Source organism: Pseudophryne corroboree, chromosome 12 (genome assembly GCF_028390025.1).
Source record: "Pseudophryne corroboree isolate aPseCor3 chromosome 12, aPseCor3.hap2, whole genome shotgun sequence".
NCBI classification, from domain to species: Eukaryota; Metazoa; Chordata; class Amphibia; order Anura; family Myobatrachidae; genus Pseudophryne; species Pseudophryne corroboree.
Window position 1 is genome coordinate 125,939,539 of NC_086455.1, and position 15,165 is coordinate 125,954,703.

Sequence of the window (15,165 nt, forward strand, 5' to 3'; positions counted from 1 at the left end):
TGTGCACTGCACACATTGCACCCATGATAGAAACACCTAGGGTCGTTCCATCCTTCATTAATATGCACAGCGCTTCATGTTATATCTCCCGGTTGCCCATGAAGTACAGCCAACCAGAAGATGATGCATGCGACCCACGTGAGCGCACAATTGAGCATACACATCAGACAATATGCACGATTTGTCATTCCAATATGGAAAATCGCGCCGATATCGGCATGATGTATTACTACCCTAAGAGTAGGTTAGGTATATATTGTACAGTCGCTGTATATAGTAACGTTATGTACCTTACTGTAAACTTTTATCCTCTTGTTAGTCATTCTGAATTTGCAGTCAAAGCAATATTTTTATAAGTCATAAGTGACAATGGGTGAGATTTATCAAAGCTTGGAGAGAGATAAAGTGGAGAGAGATAAACTACCAACCAATCAGCTCCTAAATGTTTATTTGTAAACACAGCCTGTAACGTGGAAGTTAGGAGCTGATTGATTGGACTTAATCTCTCTCTATGCTTTGATAAATGCCTCAGATATGTGGTAAATGTAATAGCCTGTGAACTGCAGTCACTGGCGTGATCCCAGCAAATCTGCCCAATGTTTTATACGTGATATGGACAAAAGTATTCGGACGCCTGACCATTACACAAACAGGGACTGTAATGACTTTGTATTCAAGTACATATACTTTAATATGGAGTTGGTCCCCCTTTTGCAGTTATAACAGCTTCCACTCTTCTTGGAAGGCTTTCCACCAAAACCAGACTTGCCCATCTGACTGCCAAACAGAGTAACGTGATTAGTCACTCCACAGAACACATGTCCACAGCTTCACAGTCCAGTGTCGGTGTGCTGTACACCACACCATCCGACGCTTGGCATTGGACTTGGTGATGTGAGGCTTGCATGCAGCTGCGCATGGAAACCCATTCTATTACGCTACCGCCGCACAGTTTTTGTGCTTACATTAATGTCAGTGGAAGTTCAGAAATCTTCTGCTATGGAATCAGCAGAGCATTGACGACTTTTATGCACCATGCGCCCAAGCAGTCGCTGACCCTGCTCTGTGATTTTACGTGGTCTTCTGCTTCATGGCTGAGTTGCTGTTGTTCCTAAACGCTTCCACTTTCTAACAATATCACTAACAGTTGACCATGGAATATCCAACAGGGATGAAATTTCACAAACCATCTTATTGCTAAGGTGGCATCATATCACAGTACCATGCTTGAAGTCACTGAGTTCTTCAGAATGACTCATTTTGTACCACAAATGTTTGCAAATGGAGATTGCATGGCTAGGTTCTACATTTTATACACCTGTGGCAACTGGTCTGATTGAAACACCTGAATTCAACAATTAACAGGTGTGTCTAAATACTTTTGTCCATATAGGGCCTAATTCAGATCTGATCTCAGCAGCAAATATGTTAGCTAATGGGCAAAACCATGTCACTGCAGGGTGGGGGGGGGGGGGGGCAGATATAAAATGTGCAGAGAGAGTTAGATTTGGGTGGGTTATTTTGTTTCTGTGCAGGGTAAATACTGGCTGCTTTATTTTTACACTGCAATTTAGATTTCAGTTTGAACACACCCCACCCAAATCTAACTCTCTCTGCATCATACTTGCCTACCTGACCCTCTCCATGAGGGAGAAAATGCTCTGTTCCTGGACTTTCCTGGTAATGTATGATTGCCATGACCTGTGGTGAAACACCTTTCTTATCAATTAACTAGCTCACCACAGGTGATGGCAATCATACATTACCAGGAAAGTCCAGGAACAGAGCATTTTCTCCCTCATGGAGAGGGTCAGGTAGGCAAGTATGCTCTGCATATGTTAGATCTGCTCCCCCACACCCCCTCCCCCCGCAGTGCACATGGTTTTGTCCATTAGCTAACTAATTTGCTGCTGCGATCTGGTCTGAATTAGGCTCATAGTATGTGTATATATTAATATATATATATTAGAGATGAGCGGGTTCGGTTTTACTCTGTTTTACTCGGATTTACTCGGTTCTTAAAACGGCATCTTATTGGCTCACGGACGTCATGTGTTTTGGATAGCCAATAAGAAACATCCGGAAAAAAACGAACTGGCATTAATTCTGGCATTACGGCCCTCATTCCGAGTTGTTCGCTCGCTAGCTGCTTTTAGCAGCATTGCACACGCTAGGCCGCCGCCCTCTGGGAGTGTATCTTATCTTAGCAGAATTGCGAACGGAAAATTAGCAGAACTGCTACTAAATAATTCTTAGCAGTTTCTGAGTAGCTCCGGACCTACTCACAGATTGCGATCAGCTCAGTCCATTTAGTTCCTGGTTTGACGTCACAAACACGCCCTGCGTTCGGCCAGCCACTCCCCCGATTCTCCAGACACTCCCGCGTTTTTCCCTGACACGCCTGCGTTTTTTTGAAAACGCCGGGAAAACGCTGAGTTGCCGCCCAGAAACGCCCCTTTCCTGTCAATCACTCACCGATCAGCAGAGCGACTGAAAAGCGCCGCAGGATCCACAGCAAAACTGCTAACTTTTGTGTTAAATAACTAAGCGCATGCGCCCTGCGTGCCTCGCGCATGCGCAATTTGCAACAAATCGCAGCATAGCGAAAATCGGCAACGAGCGAACAACTCGGAATGACCCCCTACATTCGAACCCGCTCATCTCTAATATATATATATATATATATATATATATATAAAAAATATCAATGATATCAGGAGCACTCACCAGTCTTCTTAAGCCTTTTATTATCTTAAGATCAGAAAATCAGCATAGGGGTATTGATACCTCTATGGCGATTTTCTGATGTTAAGTTAATAAAAGGCTTAAGAAGACTGGTGAGTGCTCCTGATATCATTGATATTTTATTGGAATGGATAGGTCCTGGTGACTTTTATCTATAAATGGATGCGACCTCAGCAGTTATCAAACAAGGCTAGAGTGTGGACTATACGGAAAACTATATATATATATATATATATATATATTTATTTTTGACGCAGTGCAAAGAGTATTTCATGCATTCACATTAAATATTTAATGTATTCAAATGATACAGCTCTAAAACCACCAATGAATAAATATGCATGTATTCACACAAAAAGTCAAAATAAACAATTCAAAATAGCATAAAAGCAATATTGCATCTTAAACAGTTCCTGAATTGGATCATCCAAATGAATAGTACATATAGTTGATACCAGCCCTTTTGAAACACAGTCAAAATTGCACTTTAATTAAATATATTCTTTTGTTTGCTTGCAAAAATTAACACCATTGTCAGATGTTGCTCCTTGCTCCCTCCTAAGGGATGGAGATTTGTAGTTGTGAAGTTGGATCCGATGTGATATGAGCGGATGCCTGCCCATCCTCCGCTGCGATGAGTATGGATGACCTGGCACCAGTAAGTATCGCTGCTTCTGAAATAACATTGGGGGTAATTCTGAGTTGATCTCAGCAGCAAGTTTGTTAGCAATTGGGCAAAACCATGTGCACTGCAGGGGGGGGGGCAGATATAACATTTGCAGAGAGTTAGATTTGGGTGGGTTATTTTGTTTCTGTGCAGGGTAAATACTGGCTGCTTGTTTTTACACTGCAATTTAGATTTCAGTTTGAACACACCCCACCCAAATCTAACTCTCTCTGCACGTTATATCTGCCTCCCCTGCAGTGCACATGGTTTTGCCCTACTGCTAAAAACTTTCCTGCTGCGATCAACTTGGAATTACCCCCCATTGTAACTAGTGGCGGGGACAGCTGATTTTCGTGACAGCTGTCCCTGCACCCGAGCAATGCTGATTTACTTCAGTAATTAAGTTTCTGCTGCCGCAACTGGGCGTGAGTTGGTTACTTATTTATCAGGGGCCATCCAGCCCCTGATGATGTATAGGCGCCAAAGTCACAGAGGTTTTAAGTGCCTCTACCGTTTTGTCTGGATTGCTGTTATACAGGTACAGTATGACTGGACAGAAAATCATTAATTCCCTGTACAAGTGTCACTTTTGGGCTCACAAAATAAATCTAACCTACATATTGTTATCAAGATTTTGGAATCATTTCTGGTATGGCCAAACAGCCGCAGTGTGAACACTCTACTCGCTATTATTCTAGGGCAGGGGTGTCAACCTTGCGGCCCGCGGGCCACATGCGGTACCCTCCGCTTCCTTTTGTAGCCCATATCCTCCCCACAGACTCGCTAATCACAACATTTTGGAGAAGTGGGGGGGCAGAACTTGGTGATGTCAGAGCTTGTCATTGCCCCCGAAGTGCCCTGCAGCGTCTCTTCCTCAGGCTCCTCCCAGAGAGGAGACAAGAATAGTAGGTAAGTATGATTCAGAACTGTGCATGCATTAGAGCAGGGGTGGGGAACCTTTTTTCTACCAAGGGCCATTTGGATATTTATAAAATCCTTCGGGGGCCATACAAAAATTATCAACTTAAAAATTAGCCTGCCCCTAGTCAGTAGTTATGCCCCCAGTCACTTGTTATGCCCGATTAGATTTGCACCAGTCAGTTGTTATGACCCATTAGATATGCCCACTGTCAGTTGTTTTGGCCCATTAGATATGCCCCGTCAGTTGTTATGCCCCATTAAATTTACCCCCTGTAGTTATGCCCCATTAGATATGCCCCTGTAGTTATGCCCCATTAAATATGCCCCCTAGTAGGGCCGCTTACACATACACACATTAAAAGGAAAAAAAAACCACAATGCTCACCAGCCCTGCTCCTGCTTCCGAACCGCTGCCCTCCCTCTCCTCGGAACTATGGGAGAGATGTCATGACGTCTCTCCCATAGCACCGCACAGCCACACATGTAACTGCCTGAGCCAGAAGCTGGAGCTCAGGAGTGAGCTCCTGCGTCTGGCTGCTGCTGAGGAGCCGGAGCGCCCGCTGGTGGTAAAATCTCAGTGAGCGCTCGGCATCTCCTCTCGTTTAGGTGAGCCTGGCCGGGCCGGATCAAGTGGCTTCGAGGGCCTTATACGGCCCTTGGGCCTGAGGTTCTCCACCCCTGCATTAGAGCATGGGCCTTCAGCCTGCGGCCCTCCAGCTGTTGTGGAACTACAAATCCCAACATGCCCTGCCATAGTTTTGCTATTAAGGCATGCTAAAACTGAAGAAATGCATGGTGGGATGTGTAGTTCCACAGCAGCTGGGGGGGTTGCAGGTTGAAGACCCATGCATTAGAGCCTGCTTACGTAACATTGGGAACTGCGGGCAAATCAGAGTGAAACATATTTCAGATTCATCTCCACTGGCAGCTAAATTGGCGTAACGCTGCGTTGCACGTGGAACAAGAGTTACCATGGGTGTGCCGTGCGCATGTAGATGGAATTGCGGCCTATTCAAAGTGCAGTGTGCACAGCAATTCGACTCATTTCAGATGGATGTCTTGCACCAAGGATAGGGCTTGCGCAAGGTAGCAATGCGTTGGGGTGGTCTAGTTGCATAGAAGCAGCCAACTCTGATCATGGGCTAAAATTGCATTTATTTTCAAGGATGTCTTCAGGGTCATTAATCGTTACAGTCTGCCTCTCAGAATAGCACCTGCTGGTCTTCCTATAGATGATTAGTATACAAAATAATGCAAGCATGTAGTCATGTGCAATGCTAACCTATTCCTATATAAGCTATTGATGGACACTGCTCTGGATGCACACTAAAGCAGACTACCAACAACAGATTTGGTATGATGGACAAGTAGACAGCACAGGCTTATGCCATCAAGTGATTGCAGATTCTCCTAAATGATGCGTTCATTATTTGCCACAGCAAGATGGAAAAGCCACGTCTGCACTTACCAGCATGCTTGCTAATAAAGACGTAACTGGTTAATCCAAGGTCACTGTCACCACAATACAATTTGTTAACTTGCATATATTTAAATATGGACAATTCAACACTATCGTTTATTTTAAGAAACTGATTGTCCTTTTTCCCAAGCAAGGCTTTGAAACTGAAATGAAGGAATCTTCGCTGTGTAAGTGGCACAGCAAGGTATGAATGGTGCTTGTGACAACCCTGAGGCAGGAGAGGGATATGGATTTTTACACATTTAAAAATCATTTTAAGACTATTCTATTAAAAGCACCAGATAAGAATGGAACAGCACTATTAAAACATGATGCTATATTGTTGTAGACACTGCTTTATATTTTTCTCTGTACTTATTAAGCATTATTCCCAATATTATCACTTCTCTCCCCCTGACTGTGACTCAAGACCCCAAAAAATGACATTCAACTCTGTCCTCTGCTCTACAACAGTGTCTTTTATACAGCTGCTACAGTATAGAAACAAATGTGTATTTCTGTCTACCTGCACTTCAAGGAAAAAAAAAACAGTGGGCACCCAGCCATGTAATCCATTCTGCAGGGGACCCATGATGGAATAATACCCCTTCACACCACACAAATAACCCGGTATCGATCCAGTATATTGCCGGGTCGACACGGGTCGCTGTGCGGTGTGAAAGGGGCCATGGTTGAATTCCCATGTCTCCTGACCCAGTTATTCAACCCCGGAATAAAGCAGGTGCAGTGTGAATGGGTTGCCGGGTCACAGCGACCCGGGACCCGTTCACTACATAGGGAGAAGCGGCGCGGAGATAAGCGGATCTCCCATCGCTGCCCCCGCTATTTCAACCTGACCTGACATATTGCCGGGTCAGGGACACATGTGAAAGGTCCAATGCCAGGTCCCACCCGGGAAGGACCCGTTTCCAATTCCTGAGTGGTACCCGGCATTGCGATCTGAAAGGGGTATAACTTTCAGTGATGGCACCCGGATTACCTGATAAAGGCAACTTGTTTAAATGTTATCATATAAAGGACAACATCTTCTTCCAGTGTTTCCCAACATTGGTCATCATGGCACACTCGAAGTCCAGAATTTAGCCATATTCATGCTTGAGCACAGATGGGTAAATTAAATGACTGAGGTAGTAATTGTCACCTGTGCTCAAGTATGACTGTCCTTTATTGGCAACTCAGTCTCCATAGCGGCTCCTTTATACCTCCAGCAGCGTCTCCGTGTAGGACTGCGCCCGGTGCAAGCTTTGCACTCTCCCTCCCAGTGACAGCTACGTGGTGGGCAACGCAGAATAATCTAACCGAGGATACTCGGTTAGAAACCAGCCCACGGGAGAGGTAATTTTGACTTTATCTGACATCGGAGCATTTCTACATAAAGGAGCTCCATTAATACATTCATGGGACTGCAGTTAATTACTCCACATTCTAACAATTCATTGATATCCAGGATACGATACTGGTTCTACTTGTTGGATACAAATGTTGCATATTGTTACCGCTCACACCACAAGTGCTTGTTTTATCTGATATCCAGTACAGGGTATTTTACTATTTTCATTATAAGGTTTAAGTCCAGACTATATGTTTTATTGTATGAAATTTCTTTTATTGTCATATTAAATTTTCTTTATAATTTATCTCAGCAAACGTCAGCTTTTGTTCATGTTTCCAATTTCATTGCGCAGCTGAGTTCTTTTTTCATGACTGTCCTTTAAACCTTAACTGTTAGTGTGCCTTGGGGACAATGAATGGAAACCCCTGCCTTATTTGTATCAGAGGTTGAAGTTTCTGTGGAAAGTCCCTAATCATTTTGCACGCTCCATATTACAGCTAAATCCGGTCTGAAAGGGACGGACTCACTCATATTACTGTATGCCCACCTTGTTTTCTATATCTGACTGTCTGGCTCTTCCTACCTCCTTCTATGGAATATTGGTGGTCATTCCGAGTTGATCGCTCGCTGGCAGTTTTTAGCAGCCGTGCAAACACTAGGCCGCCGCCCACTGGGAGTGTATTTTAGCTTAGCAGAAGTGCGAACGAATGTATCACAGAGCGGCTACAACGTTTTTTTGTGCAGTTTCAGAGTAGCTTCAGACCTACTCAGCGCCTGCGATCACTTCAGAATGTTCAGTTCCTATTTTGACGTCACAAACCCGCCCAGCGTTCGCCCAGTCACACCTGCGTTTTTCCGAACACTCCCTGAAAATAGTCAGTTGACACCCAGAAACACCCTCTTCCTGTCAATCACACTGCGGCCACCAGTGCGACTGAAATGCTTCACTAGACCCTGTGCAAAACTACATCGTTCATTGTGCTTGTACGACGTGCGTGCGCATTGCGCCGCATACGCATGTGCAGAACAGCCATTTTTTAGCCTTATCGCTGCGCTGTGAACAAATGCAGCTAGCGATCAACTTGGAAAGACCCCCATAAGTCCCATACATTTCCATGGAACTCTGGTGCTTTCAACAGTATCTCTGTTTGTGGATAATTGTTGACACAGCAAATTAGAGTAATTGTGGGTACACACTGGGGGTCATTCCGAGTTGGCAGTTTGGTGCATGCGTATGCGGCGCAATGCGCATGCGCATCGTACTCTTACAACGAACGATGTCGTTTCACACAAGGTCTAGCGAAGCTTTTCAGTCGCACTGCTGACCGCAGAGTGATTGACATGAAGTGGGAGTTTCTGGGTGTCAACGGACCGTTTTCAGGGAGTGAGCGGAAAAACGCAGGCGTGCCAGATAAAAACACAGGCATGGCTAGGGAAAAAGTAGGAGTGGCTGGCCGAACGCAGGGTGTGTTCGTGACGTCAAAACAGGAACTAAATAGTCTGCAGTGATCGCAAGCGCTGAGTAGGTCTGGAGCTACTCTGAAGCTGCACAAAATTATTTTGTAGCCGCTCTGCGATCCTTTCGTTCGCACTTCTGCTAAGCTAAGATACACTCCCAGGGGGCGGCGGCTTAGCATTTGCACGGCTGCTAAAAACAGCTAGCGAGCGAACAACTCGGAATGAGGGCTACAATGCGATAAACTCCATGAGCGATATCCTATTGTGTTTCCCCTCCCGAGCCACCGACATTGGGGGTAATTCTGAGTTGATCGCAGCAGGAACTTTGTTAGCAGTTGGGCAAAACCATGTGCACTGCAGGGGAGGCAGATATAACATGTGCAGAGAGAGTTAGATTTGGGTGGGGTGTGTTCAATCTGCAATCTAAATTGTAAGTGTAAAAATAAAGCAGCCAGTATTTACCCTGCACAGAAACAAAATAACCCACCCAAATCTAACTCTCTCTGCACATGTTATATCTGCCTCCCCTGCAGTGCACATGGTTTTGCCCAACTGCTAACAAAATTGCTGCTGCGATCAACTCAGAATTACCCCCATAGTGCATACACACTGCGTGATATCGCAAGCGATATATACAGTGATGTCATGCGGCAACTGGCATGAACATGCAGCTTCTTACAATATAGTCACATTGAGCTGAATCCACAGCCGATAGCCGACCCCTGGGGTCGTGCATCAGTCTTTGCTCGTAGCATACACACTGGGTGATATTGTAAACAATGAGCGATATTGTTTACAATATCACCTAGTGTGTATGCCCCATAACTCACCTGTGCATGAGTAAAGCAATCCACAAAAAAGACCAGCTGGTGGTATTTGAGGACTGGAGTTGACACCCACTGCACTAGAAGGACACACGCAGATAGTGGTGCACAATGTAGATTATGTACATTACCCTTCCATAACTCCTTGCTTGAGACTTCCCTGCTCAATATTTATTATACAGAAACTTTTCTCTTTAAATTAAAGTTCAGCACCTACCCCAGCTGGCAGCGTGTAAGGCGCCTCTGCCCTGTTACCAATAATTAGGAGGACTATATTTACTGTTCAGAGGGGAGAGTGCTGCCTCTCTATTTACTAGACTCCGGTGACTCAATGCAGCCTATTACTTGTGGCATTGTTGAGGCAATTGTGGTTCAGCCCATAAAATGTGCGTGTGGGAGACAGATGCCTAATAATTACCATTGGTAGTACTCCTGTTGTATGTACTTTGTCACAACAATGCTATTACCACAATTTGATCAAATAGGGTGAGTGTGGATCCAGGTAAATTAGTCCCATACATAACAGATACTGTATCACAATTAGTCATGATAGGAGACTAATTAAGTCTTAAGTGCCCCTGTGTTATTCTCCTTTTCTGAACACAATAATGAGCCATCTGCTGATGTAATTGTTAGCACTGTGTCTGTATTATGAGATCCTAATCTCATTCCTCACATGGCCGGGAGAGACACCCTCTGTTCCTTTTCCCACACCCCCTCCTCTCCCAGTGAACGTCTGGTCATTCCATGTTATTCCATTTCCTATATCCTCAGCCCCATATGGAGTACTGGCTCCTACACCTACAGTAACTCCATAGACATAGTTCTTGTGCATATTTAGTGTGTTCTCATCTGTGTGGCTTTATGTGTCTCTGTAACACAAGTGTGCCTATTTATACTAATGCATTACAGTCCATCACTGAAATGTTGCAAAGTACATCTGCATGTTCCCACAACATAATACCGTGCACAGCTCCTTCCCCACACAGCATGTATAGTTACTGTATGTAGTTATATGGCAAGCTCCTTGTATCACAATAGAAATAACTTCATTCCTGTTCATCTACAATAACTGATGTATGCAATATGCCCTGCACCAATGTACGCATGAAGGCGGTGCTATCACCTAATGCTGATAAAAAGTACAATAATATAGAATGTATAGTAGTAGCATGCAGGCATACCATAACACAGCACAGTCTTGTAATAAATAAAGTGATACACTGCATCCAGCCTGCACATCCTTCTGACGTGCTGCTGCTGCTGACAAGGTTATCCGGACAGCCGGGGATTATTGCAGCAATTTACCAGTCGCTATTTCCCCCTCTCCTCCAGCACCAGAGCTGACGTCAAGTTCATGTAACCACAGACAAGACTTGCATACTGTCAGAGCGGTTCCTGCTGCAGGATCAGCGCATCACGGAGCACTCACTGTCCCTACCCCAACTACTATACATACAGCTGCGGCTGCAGCAGCCTCCTGTCTGGTGCCCTATAGCCCACACATCTCTCCAGGGCGGTGCTATGTACTATCACGCGGTCCATGCCAGGCTCCTTAGACACATATACAAATCCATGAGGGCGCTTTGGATCCAGTATCACACACGTACATTGATACAGTACAAGGGCTCTACACTGAAACAGACCATGAGGACTCTCAATACATTGATACAGTCAATGATGTCTCTTAGTATATTGAAATAGTCCATGGGGGCTCTTTATACATTGAAACAGTCCATGGGGGCTCTTTATACATTGACACAGTCCACGAGGGCTCTTTATACATTGACACAGTCCATGGGGGCTCTTTATACATTGACACAGTTCATGGGGGCTCTTTATACATTGATACATACTGTATCAGTTTCAAGGTGAACAGGACACAGAATAGAGTACAAAGCTACCTGGCTAGCACAATAACGCCCATCATGGACAAAGTTAATAACAATAACAACAATCATCATCATCATCATCATCATCATCATCAATAACCTTGGGCTGTATTACTGTGCACTAAAAGTACCAGCATGACCTGTGAGCCTCTGGACCTTGTGGCACGTTGGAACTTGCAGTTCAGCTACAACCGGATGATCTGTGCACCCCCCCCCCCTCCCCCCTCCCCAAAAAAAAGAAACGAAAAAAGGAAGAAAAAGAAACACAAAAAAAACAAAACACTTGCTGCATAAAAATAGCATGTTGGTTGCACACCTTAGTTTTTAAACAAAGGTTTGCTGTGCATGTCAATATACTTCCATAATATTACACACACAGCTATAAGTGTCATACACAGACACACACACACATATATATATATATATATATATATATATATATACACGTAACTTTATATGTTTACGTCACGCTACGCTGCAAAATATACTACACTCTCACTATACAGAGAAGCCAAAATAAAATGGTAATTAACTATAATGTCATTGAAAGTATATCAGCAAATATACAATAAAGCGTGTACACCGTGAGACAGAGATTGCAGACGATCTGTCTGGGGAAGGAAGTTTAGTAGGAGAGAAGTTAGACGGCTCTGCAGTGACGATCAGTATAAGCACAGTATTAGTACAGGGGGATTGGGATCGGTACCGTCTATAATCGCTGCGTGCAGCTCCGAGACGCTGAAGGACGAGACGGGGGCGACTTTAGCCGAGTGCTTCTTCATGGTGGCGATAAGTTTCGCCCCTATGGACGGAGTGGGCTCACAGGGTGGCTGTCACCTCCTCCCGGAGCCCAGGCATCGCTCTCTCTCTCTCCCCGCTCCCAGGGCTGTGCACTGGCTTCTGCTGCTGCTGCGGCTACCTGGCTGTCGGGCTGGAGAGGCAGCGGCGGCGGGGACAGAGCCGGAGCCCTGATTTGCTGTTACCCAGGGAAACCATTTGCTACACATTCAAACAATTTCTACCCTATGCCCGCACCTACCAGCCTGCAATTGTCAGCAGACGTATCGGACAATCACAGCTCCTTGCTAGCAAATGAGGAGCTGGGTCTGTGGATTATTATTCTTTTTTTGGCATACATTTCACATACTTGTTTAGAAACAGTAAATGTCTGTGTCCTCAGCCAGATGTAAATACCCTGTTTATTTATGCAGGCACTGGCTGGAGGCAAAACATCCGCCACCCCTAAAAATAAATACATAAATAAATAAATAAAAGAACCTGCATTATGCTTTTCCTAAAAACTTCCATTCCTTACTAAGGTCATCTGTCTCCCAAAATGCATTTTTAACAGTAGCCTATTGTCCAGTTACTAATTTAGGGGTGATGTTAGACTATATGTGTATGTAAATCAGTAGTACTGTAGTATTAGTAGTAGTAGTAGTAGTAATAATAATCTCCTATATAATAGCCCAGATCTGTGACTTTGTGCTTCATTTGCTAACGCTGGGCGGAGTCAAAACACTGGGCGGAGTTAGTCAAATGAGTCACAGATCTGGGCAAATCTACAGGAGACTTGGAGCAGGAGCAGATGGTATGGGCATGGCACAGGCTGGGGTGCATACCTCCCAGCTTTCTTCAGGCAGGAGGGACACACGCACAGCAAAATGGGGGCATGGCCAATGGGAAAGGGGGCGTGGCTTCGCGGGTGGACCCGCGATCGCGAGCCACGCCAATGTTTTCGTCAGTGAGGGGGCATGCCCAGCGCTCTGTGAGCTGCTGGCATGCCCCCAGCGGCGGATTATGAGTCCGGGGGGCCCAGGGCACTTGAGACAGGAACCCTATCTCATTGCTGTGCCTGCTGTGGGTTTGAGGGCGTGACCTAATTGTGGGCCTCGTGGCCACGCCCCTTATGCAAATTCCAGGATTTTTATTTTTTTTTACGGGATTTTGGCCCCTCAGCTAGGGGTAAATCCAGAGGGGGTGGTTGCTCCCCCCTACACACCCGCACAGGCAGAAGACAGCAGGGAGGCTACTGCCTCCCTGCAACACCACAGACCTGCCTACACGCAGCAGCGTGTGCTAACTGTAACACAATGCTGCTGCTGTTGCTGGCTGGACGGGGGAGCTTCAGAGCTGGGGCAGAGCTACTCCAGCCAGGGGGCCCCCCTAAAACTGTGAGGCCCGGGTACGTACCCCCTGGGCCCACCCTTAATCCGTACCCCCTGATGCCCCCTCTCCCTCTGTCTCCACTAAATAGACGCTGTGTGCATGCTAAGCAGAACAGCGAGTACAGGAGCTTCCCAACTGCCCCCCCCACCGCGGGACACTGCGGCCCGCGGGTGGGACAGTGGGACAGACCCCAAAAAATGGGACTGTCCCGCGAAAATCGGGACAGTTGGGAGGTATGGCGGTGTGTGAGGGGGTATGCCACACAGACAGACGGGCACCGGCTCACTGTGTACTTGACCCCCCACATCAGCATACTCAGCAGGATCTCTCTGACGCGGAGGAGCGTCACTTTCTGGCACACTCCACGCTTCTTAGCTGCAGTTTTGTGGGGCACCTGCCGCTGTGCAGGTTCCGTACTGCCTCTGTTATCTCCAGCCCCGGCAACCCCACCGCTAGCTGCAGCGCTGCCGCCCGCAGTGAGGTGCGCCCAGCTCCTTCACACACTTTAGCCGCCGGGCAGCGCTGCAGAAGTCTGCGCTGCTTGCAGACTCCGACCCCCTCCTCCCTCCAGCCGCAGCGTCTCCTGGGGGCTAACCAGTCACTCTCAGTCTCCCCTTACCACAGTGCCTGGCAGCCGCGAGGTCCGCGCCGCGTGCATGCTATGACCCCCTCCTCCCTCCAGCCGCAGCGTCTCCTGGGGGCTAACCAGTCACTCCCAGTCTCCCCTTACCACAGTGCCCGGCAGCTGCGAGGTCCGCGCCGCGTGCATGCTATGACCCCCTCCTCCCTCCAGCCGCAGCGTCTCCTGGGGGCTAACCAGTCACTCCCAGTCTCCCCTTACCACAGTGCCCGGCTGCCGCGCGAGGTCCGCGGTGTGTGACTGAGGAGTGGGGGAGAGGGATGCGGACGGGCAGAGGAAGCAGGACTCCAGCCTGAGTCAACCATGCCAAGTCTCCACCAGCAGCAGATCCAAACAGGTTGGAGTGGAACAGCAGCAGCCAGCAGCAGTGACTCCGGTAAGACACATCTGTCTGTCACCACTGTTTTGTCCCTAATACCAATCTCTCCCGTGCCCTGTGTTCTGTCATGTCCCTGTCACCCCTATCCTGGCCCTGTCAACCAAATCCTGGTCCTGCCGCCCCTATCCTGGCTCCGTCGCCCCTGTCCTGGCCCCGTTGCCCCTGTCCTGGCCCCGTCGCCCCTGTCCTGGCCCCGTCACCCCTGTCTTGGCCCTGTTACTGCATACTCTCCAACTACCTTTTTGGCAGGTAGAGTACCCGCAGCGCCTCCAGACCCCTCCCCAATGCACCACACCTCCGCACCTTCCCCTCCACCACATGCGACACTCCACCCCTCCCCCACACGCTGTGCCTACAGACCCCCTGCACCACCAGCGGCTCCCACTCCCCCACCACCCACAGCACCTCCAGACCCCCTCCAGACCCCTTCCAGTCTTAAGGGCCCCATACACTAGAATGATAATGACCGATTTCAGCCAATTTAGGGCATTCGGGACAAAATATCGGGTGAAATCGGGCATTTTGGAGGTGTTTCCGATCTGATGCGTTTTCACGTGAGGGTTGGATCGGATCCCCTAGGTTGAAAGTGCTGCACTCGTGATATATCGTGATCGCCTGGAATCATATGGAAAAAGATGTGTTTTTTTTTTTGTGCCT

The 15,165-nt window shown here is 47.0% G+C and overlaps 1 protein-coding gene across 6 annotated transcripts in view; it reads right to left on the reverse strand.

Moving 5' to 3' along the window:
- Nucleotides 1–15,165, reverse strand: part of SLC35F4 (solute carrier family 35 member F4) — a 402,934-nt gene that overhangs the window by 146,320 nt on the left and 241,449 nt on the right. Inside the window, exon 1 of one of the 6 annotated variants that reach the window (XM_063947985.1) lies at nucleotides 12,027–12,306. The exons of 2 other annotated variants lie outside the window; for them this stretch is intronic. In XM_063947985.1, coding sequence (XP_063804055.1) covers nucleotides 12,027–12,102 — 76 coding nt within the window. In that variant the 5' untranslated portion in view covers nucleotides 12,103–12,306. Of the gene's footprint in view, nucleotides 1–10,612; nucleotides 10,852–12,026; nucleotides 12,307–15,165 lie in introns of those variants that run through there. 3 more of the 6 variants (XM_063947988.1, XM_063947986.1, XM_063947989.1) reach the window with 3 other exon arrangements.